The 9,100-nt window shown below is 38.4% G+C and overlaps 1 protein-coding gene across 3 annotated transcripts in view; it reads left to right on the forward strand.

Annotated features, from left to right (window-relative positions):
* Nucleotides 1-1,525: 1,525 nt before the first annotated feature.
* Nucleotides 1,526-9,100, forward strand: part of LOC106874181 (coiled-coil domain-containing protein 112) — a 38,744-nt gene continuing 31,169 nt past the window's right edge. The window contains exon 1 of one of the 3 annotated variants that reach the window (XM_089360874.1): nucleotides 1,526-1,622. Coding sequence is in view for 1 of the 3 variants with exons in the window: in XM_052972113.2 (XP_052828073.2) it covers nucleotides 8,379-8,480 (102 nt within the window). In the remaining 2 variants the exon portion in view is untranslated. Of the gene's footprint in view, nucleotides 1,623-6,370; nucleotides 6,511-8,329; nucleotides 8,481-9,100 lie in introns of those variants that run through there. The other 2 variants (XM_089360873.1, XM_052972113.2) reach the window with 2 other exon arrangements.

A 9,100-nucleotide genomic window follows, 5' to 3' on the forward strand; every position in this document is an offset into this window, starting at 1 on the left:
ATATATATATATATATATATATATGTAGTGAGTTCAAACAAGAAAAACGACAAAAAAAAAACAACAACGTGAGGACATGATACAGATATTGTGTTACTGGACGCTTAGGAAAGGAAAGATTTGATGTTTCGAGCGGAGCTCTTCGTCGAAAATATAGGAAAGTTCAAAGAAGGGAAGACGGAGGAAGAAAAAATCGCCAACGATATACACGAGGTTACATTGTGGAATGACCGGAAGGGAAAGGGTGAAGAAAAAGTTCTTTCTAAGACAGGAGAGTGCAAGAGAGTGAGGTTTGTATCTGTGCTTGCACGCGGGTCCGTGTGTAATAACAGCACGTGTATGTGCGTATATGTGTGTGTGTGGTTTGGCTGTTTATCTGTTAGTATGTGTGTGTGTGTGGCTTGGCTGTTTATCTGTTAGTGTGTGTGTGTGTGTGTGTGTGTCGTTTAATGTTGTAGAGGGAATTAGTAGCAGGAATTATTTGGGAGTGGTTGTCTGTGTGTCACCTTTTTTTTGTGCGTGGACGATGGTCGTATGTATGTATGTATGTATGCATTTAACATTGATGAGCAACAGTTTTATATTAAGCATGTAGGATGTGTTAAATCAATGAGAATTATGAAATGGCTACGAGAGATTTGTGGAGTCATAGAATTATCAGACAAGTGTCTGTAATATTAAAACGCGCTCTCGTATTTATTCTAAGTCGCTCCAAGTAGGTTTATTATAGAAAAGATTGGCATCTTCAGACGAAAAAAAAATTAAACGCTCTTATGCGGATCGATACTCTCTCTCTCTCTCTATTGATCGTGAATGCTCCGGGATGCGTCAGCCTAAGAATCAACCACCCACTCAAATCAAAAACAAAAAAAGGGGGGAGGGAACAAAGGAAAACAAAATTATTGTCAGTTCGATGAAATGGACTTCATGGGACCGCTTGTTGTAGTTTACATTGAACTCTGCTTTGTCTTAGCGGACGTACGATCAAAAGCATTAGAAATGATTACTCTGTCTTTTAATCTCATTATCTGTGGTTCACAAAATGTTTTCAGTTTCCTGCTCCCTTTGGCACTCGGGCCGCATTCCTAGCGCCCCCACCACCACTCACCGTCACGAACGTAGACCACTTTATGCAGCAAATTCAAAACAGCTATATTTTTACAACTAAGACTTAACTTAATTAGTCCATTATCTGGGGGGGGGGGGGGTCCACATCTATTGCCCCCGTTTGGCCGCCTAATTATTGCTCCACTTTTTTTCAACGCCCCTCTGGATATTTCCACCGCCCACTTTCGGAACTACTGCTCTATATTATCCAAAGTAATTTACTTTGCTTAAGACGATGGGAGGAGGGGGAGTTGAGGAATTTTTGGCTGCTATTTCTAACAAGTCAGTGACCACGTACGGTGTTTCTCGGCATCATAAGACTGGATATTGTTGTTGTCGTTGTTGTTGCTTAGTCCTTGGTCGAGCAACTATGATTTAAATTCGAGTAAAGATCCCATGGTTTTTTTTTTTTTAAACCAGACACGGTGTATCGAGTATTACAGGATGTCCCTTGCATAAAGAACATTCTTAATGTTTTACTGCATCCATCGTAGTTGAAAGTAAACAAAAATAAGGTAAGTTTAAGCCAGAGCAATTTTGAAAATTTGCAAGAAATTTAAAGGATCCAAATTAAAATCCGTAAAACATTTAGCCAAACTGTTATCTTTCGAGTATGCCCCTCGGTATGTATACATATAAGCATATATGTATGTACGTAGATAGATAGACAGAGAGAGAGGGGGAGAGGGAGAGAGAGAGGGGGAGAGAGAGGGAGAGGGGAGAGGGAGGGAGGAAGGGCGACAGATGGATGGATAGAAGGATAGATAGGTAGATAAAGAGATAGGTAGACAGACAGATAGACAGACAAACAGACAGACAGACAGACAGACAGACAGATAGATAGATAGATAGATAGATAGATGGAAAGAGATAGGTAGATAGAAATAGAAAGAGGAGGAAAAAAGAGAGAGAGATATAAATGGATGGATAAATGGAGAACGGAATAGATAGGTAGGTAGGTAGGTAGATAGATAGATAGAGAGATAGATAGATAGATAGATGGATGGATGGGGGAAAGAGAAAGAGAGAGAGAGATGGATGGATAACGGGATAGATAGGTAGATAGATGGATAGATAGAGAGGGGGAGAAAGAAAGAAAGATGAATGGATAGCGAAATAGACAGACAAATAGATAGATAGATATCCTTTTATTCTTTTGTTTCAGTGATTCGATTACGGCCATGCTAGAGAATGCGTTCTCATGCAACGAATCCAACCCAGGAACCCTAACCACTATGTTTTACAGGGTTTTCATAAAATATCTTTACAACTTCTACGAATATTGTATCTATTAAAATTGAGCTCCATCAGTCAACGTCTTTGCAACCAATGGAGCCCACGTGGGAAATGATTTGATGCTTCTAAAAAGAAAACGGTGCTGTTTTGGCGTGTGATCTACAAGGGAGATTACTCTAGGTTACTTTTTAGTTTTATTTTCAATTTCTAAAAACCTATAAGATGTTGGCTAAAGATTTTTACAATGTGATCAGCGACGAGACGAAGGCAGTTGCATTTTCACAAGAAACCAGCACTAAATTCACATCAGTTCTTAACAAAAAGAAAGGTGCAACTTTAGCATGTGATCTACAATTTAAAGGGAGATTACTTTATGTTACTTTTTATGGATTTTGTTATTTAACTCAGTATAATAAAAAAAAAAGTAATCTCCCTTTTAGATCACATGTAAAACCAGCATCGAAAATTTTATCTGATTGCCTGTTTTCCAATAAATTTGCTGAGTTATCCTTATTTTTCATTTTTTTCTGAATTTAGAGAGAGAGAGAGAGAGAGAGAGAGAAAGAGAGCTAATCGTAATACAAGATGTCCATAAATTATCTTTACAATTATCTTTATATGTTCAAAAAAGATTGAATTAGATTCGCCCTTTAATTTGGAGGTTTCCATAAAAAGATTTCTAATATAGATTCTTCATATTTTGCTGGTAGCTTACAGACGTAAGTTTGCTAATATGAAAATAATACTTGTATATGGTGTGTTGTGAATTTGTGGAATGGAATCCCATAAAACTCAAGAATTTTGTTAAATTCTATTCTATCAGTTTCTTTTTGCCGAACTGTTAACGTATGCAGACGACGGAAACGAACCCAAGTACAAACCCAATAACATACATACAAGCATACATACAAATACACGACGGGTTTCTTTCAGATTTCACCTACCAAATCCGCTGATAAGGCTTTGGTCGACAATTCTTGTATATGTTGTTCTGTTAGAACAGAGAATACTGCGTTATTTACCCTGAGGCAACCTCTCATATGGACTTGTGGTGCATAAAAGCACGCCTGTTTATACTTTTGATGGGCAATTACTCTCGAGTTGGCACAAACGTTAGCACGCCGGGCGAAATGTCAAGCGGTATTTCGTCTGCTGTTACGTTCTGAGTTCAAATTCCGCCGAGGTCGACTTTGCCTTTCATCCTTTCGGGGTCGATTAAATAAGTACCAGTTAATCACTGGGGTCGATGTAATCGACTTAATCCCCTTGTCTGTCCTTGTTTGTCCCCTGTGGGCAATAAAGAAAGAAATTACTGTCCGCAACGGTCGCCGGAACTGCCAGGTGATGATTTCACCCTTTCTTGGGTTTGTCAATTTCTCCACCAACTATATATAGAATATATAGATGTTTTCGATCTAGTTTGGATTCTTTGCCATCAAATTTGATGGCAAAAAATCCAAACTAGATCGAAAACATCTATATATATAGAATATCAGTGTCATCTATTTAACCAACAAACGTCCCACATAGCTTGTGGGCTTATTAAAAAAATTATATTTTGAGCGACAGAAGCAGTATTAATACTAAAAAAGTAATGTACATCTCCCACTTGAAGTGGATGTTGTGATAAAACATAGAATACTGCATTATTTACCATGGGAGAACCTCTCATATGGAATCGTGGTTGTAAATGTTTGCCAAATATTCAAGATTTACTGCTTAGATATTCCACAATTTGTTTTTTTATGACGCTTTTATTCAAATTTAAATACAAAAAAAAAACAGATAAAAAGAGAGAGAGAGGGGGAGGGGAGAGAAAGAGAGAAGAAAGGAAAAGAAAGAAAAATACTGAAGTGTACGTCAAGCGAGAATGGCTCCAATACCTGTCTTGATTGGTCTACGCGAGTAACATTTTGACCCAGAGCTGAATAACTGCAACACGATCCTGTTTGTGATTATTAGACCTGCTAGAAACAGTAGCCAAATTGACTTCAAATCACTTCATTTTCGCCTTCAAATAAAGAGCATACGTTTATAGGAAAGTTGGTTATACATCATTAGATGTATACCTGACTTTCCTATATAAAATTAAGAAATATAACGGAACGCTGAACTCCAGACTATCAACTTAAACAACATTTATTCAGGTGGTAAATATATACATCTTTAGGTCTTGTTGTTACAGCTTCTGTGTGTGAGCATAGTTGTTAGGACGTTGTTATGTAGATGTGAGCGAGCTGTCGAGCGTAAGTCCGAAAGATGTAGAAAGACAACTAAACACGTCCATGCTCTATTGCTGGCCAGCAAGAAAGAGAATGAATTGAGCGGGAACGCTTGCTTGTTTAATTCCACGCATGCGTGAGACTACGCATGCACACGGCGTTACTACACATTGGCTAATGGAATCCCTTGGAAATCTCATGATTATAGAAAGCGAACACGATTAGGACTACTATCTTGAGGTTTAACAAATATTAGATGTCCTTGTTGTTCTACCGACAGCTTATGAACCAACGAAAAAGCCTCGCAAAACACGTTAGAAATAGCAGCCAAATTTCCCTTAAATCACCTGCTTCTTTTTCTTTTGCCTTTTCTAAAAACAGAAAAATGGTCTTCGGATTTGTATATTTTGAACATCAGAGATTCAGTGTGTATGTGTTTTTTTTTTTTAATCTCAAATTAATTAGAGTTAAAGGATTTACAGTTGCTATACTTCATCTTTCTATCTTGCGAGCTAGCTATCTTTTTGTCTGTATGCATGCATGCCTGAATGCAAAATGTTATTGTTACAATTTCAATTTATTTAAAATGTAATTTACAAACGCAAATAAATTGTATTTACACACTTCAAATGGAAATAGAATCTCTTTAATACAAAAATAAGTACTTCAGACGTAAATCCTCCAGCCTTAAGTAGTTGCTGATTAAATTTTTAATAATCCTTTCTACTGGAAGTACAAGGCCTCAAATTTATGGGGTGGGACTAGGCAATTATATCGACGCCAGTGTTTCACTGGTACTTAAATTTTTAATAATAATAATAATCCTTTCTACTAAAAGCACAAAACCTGAAATTTGGAGGAGGGGGTAAGTCGATTACATTGATCTCAATACTCAACTGATACTTATTTTATCGACCCCGAAAGGATGAACGGCAAAGTCGACCTCGGCGGAATTTGAACTCAGAATGTAGCAACAGGCGAAATACCACTTATGCATTTTACCTGGCGTGTTAACAGTCCCCCTGTTGTGAAGGCGCATGGCTTAGCGGTTAGGGCATTCGTCTCACGATCGTAAAGTCGTGAGTTCAATTCCCAGCGACGCGTTGTGACCTTGAGCAAGACACTTTATTTCCCGTTGCTCCAGTCCACTCAGCTGGGAAAAATGAGTAGTACCTGTATTTCAAAGAGCCAGCCTTGTCACACTCTGTGTCACGCTGAATCTCCCTGAGAACTACGAGAAGGGTACACGTGTCTGTGGAGTGCTCAGCCACTTGCACGTTAATTTCACGAGCAGGTTGTTCCGTTGGTCGTATCAGATGGGACCCGCGTCGCTGTAACCGACGGAGTGCTCCTTAACAGAACTGCTACCTCATCGATTCCGGTGCTTAACTGGTACTTATTTTATCGACCCCGAAAAGATGAAAAGGCGAAGTTGACTTCGGCGGCATTTGAACTCAAAACGTAAAGACCGGGAAGAAATCCCGCTAAGCGTCTTATTCGGCACAGTAACGCTTCTGCTAGATCGCCTCCTCCTCTGCTTTATAACAATTCTTTCTACTACAGGCATAAGGCCTGGTATCTAAAGAGGATACCAGCGCTAAGCTGGTTCTTTATTTTATGAATTTCGATAGGATGAAAAACAGTCACCAAGCGACGGCTACAGTGGACCACGTAAAGATAGACACGGTGTCGAGATTTACATAGAATCGAATAATTAAAAGAAAAAAAATCAAACGCGGTATACAATTTAACAGGAAGGTAATGATGAGTCACTCTTCTCACCAGGAGCACCGTAATAAGTGTTCCTCTCTCCTCCGTAATTTTCGCCCTACACTTGTATACTCACAACAAGCCCATCCACTCGTGCCATTCACCCAAGTTCTTAGAAACTTACAGGAACTAATAATATCTTTTGGCGGACGTCGGACTTAGGAAGCACCAACAGGTTAAATTTACTCTTTCAGTATTTTCTCCCTGTTAATGGCATAAACTTGTTTATGTTATTAAAAAAAATGTTTTTTGAAGATTTATCATTGTTATCAACCCTAAACCTTACCGGTCATGGGATATGCTAGAAACAACAGCTAAAGTCGCCCTTAACTTTACACTTTTCCGTCTGAAAATGTTTACATTTTTTTTTACCAAAAAGACTTCACCTATATTTTATTGTGTCTGAGGAGAGTCATTCTGTTTTTATGCCATATTAACACACTCACCGGTTCGATTTCCACTCATTTACTTATTTAATCGAACAGGTGAGTGTGTTATTTAATAAGGCATTAAAACAGAATGACCCTCCTCAGACACAATGAAATATGCTTCAACACACGAATTCACATAAAGAATTTTGCAAACTAAATACAAAAAAACTTCTTTACTTTTTAAGTGCGTAGTGCCCCCCCCCCCAAAAAAAAAACCATCGTGCGTAGAGACCCCCCAAAAATCATCGTGCATAGCCCCCTCCCCCCCAAAAAAGTCATCGTGCGTAGTGACCCCAAAAATATCATCGTTCGTGGTGACCCGCAAAAAGGCATGGTGCGTAGTGCTCACAAAATCGACCAAAATTGGTAGAGAGAGGGAAGGGGGGAGGGGTAACAACATTTTTCGCAAATGTTTTTTTTTTTGCTAAAGAGATAGTCCAGGGCATTTACAAGGGCACTGTGAAAAGAAAATCTGAAAAATCCCCGTCAAAATGGAGAAATTCCAACCTGGTGCTTCCTAAGTCCTACGTCTGCCTTTTTTTTTTTTTTTTTTTTTTTCCCTTTTTCGAGTCTGAATCTCTGTTGTATATTTTAGTGGAATCATAGTTTTAAAAGTGGTATAGGATCGATTAAAGAGTATAAATACTCTATATAAGAGTACCAAAACACTCGTTAAAAAGAAGTCTATCGAGTAATGTAATATGACGCTGAATAATCGTTACACTATAAGAAAAAGACGAGGTGGTTACGAATGGAATGTCACTGATCAGAGGTCTTCTCAATCAGAGCTAACCTGGGACTAAATAACAATAACAAAAATACCGACTCTTTACATGCTAAAGGATAAGGGCTGACCGAAGCAACTAAGTTTCCGCCAAATCAGTGCTACGCAAATGGTGCTCCGCAGACCGGTGCCGGTCCGCGAGCCATCAGCTGCTGGTACGCGGCGAGTTTCCAGTAATGAAAGAAACGTTATAAAATGCTTATGAAATTCTTATGTACTTCTCTATTATTTTACTCTTTTACTCTTTTCAGTCATTTGACTGCGGCCATGCTGGAGCACCGCCTTTAGTCGAATCAAATCAACCCCAGGACTTATTCTTTGTAAGCCTAGTACTTATTCGATCGGTCTCTTTTGCCGAACCGCTAAGTTACGGGGGCCTAAACACACCAGCATTAGTTGTCAAGCGATGTTGGGGGGGGGGGGGGGACAAACACAGATACACAACATATACGCACGCATACATATATACATATATATATACGACAGGCTTCTTTCAGTTTCCGTCTACCAAATCCACTCACAAGGCTTTGGTCGGCTCGAGGCTATAGTAGAAGACACTTGCCCAAGGTAGCACGCAGTGGGACTGAACCCGGAACCATGTGGTTGGTAAGCAAGCTACTTAACACACAGCCACTCGTTTACAAAATAAATATAAGATTAAAATCATTGTCAACTTTTATTATATTCATTATATATATTGTTTCCGGTATAAATTAATAAATATTACCGGTCCGTGGCAGATTGAAAAAAAAAAAAACCAAACAAACAAAAAAAAAAAACACTGCCGGTACGCCACATCAGATAATTTGAGAAACACTGCGCTAAATTATGTTAACCTATCGCAGCGTTTACACCACTGCATGTGATGTTTCTACCTTTGTTTGGGAGAGTTGTTTATTTACACTCGTCTACATGACAACCATCATGGCGGTAAGTAACACGTTTATCTTCTATTATGATTCTGGTCACATCCAGAATGCTTTATAGGAGTATTACATCGACTCGTTATTTCATTGACCCCCAGAAAGATAATTAACGAAGCTGACCTCGTTGAGAATAGAATTCAGTTATGTAATGAGCCTTGACGAGTGTTTTAGTGAACCTTAACGAATCTACTCGTTGACTTTTTATCAACGATAATATTTCAGCAACTATTTCACTTCCTTTATATTTCTAATTTCATTTAAAATCGCATGAAAGCTACAACCTCACATTTTACCAATTTTATGTTACCTGACTAACTCAGTGTAACATGTAAATTTTTCCACTACAAAAATTCCTTACTAAGGCATGAACCAGTTACTAGAATATGATAATATTGTTGTTTGCTGTTTTCGATGCGGTTTCCAATAGCTTATGAATTTTATCAATGTGTTTATATCAGAAATTACAAATTATCCCTGTTTTGCATTGTGAAAGATTATATCATATGGTATTTGTTCCGGCTCTTGAAATTCAGAGTTCGTTCAAATCCCGGCGATGCTAACTCTGTTTTTCATTCTTCAAGGCTCGATAACATAAAGTACCAGTGAAAAATTAAAGAGCCAATT

Source organism: Octopus bimaculoides, chromosome 12 (assembly GCF_046866305.1).
Source record: "Octopus bimaculoides isolate indiv1 chromosome 12, ASM4686630v1, whole genome shotgun sequence".
NCBI classification, from domain to species: domain Eukaryota; kingdom Metazoa; phylum Mollusca; class Cephalopoda; order Octopoda; family Octopodidae; genus Octopus; species Octopus bimaculoides.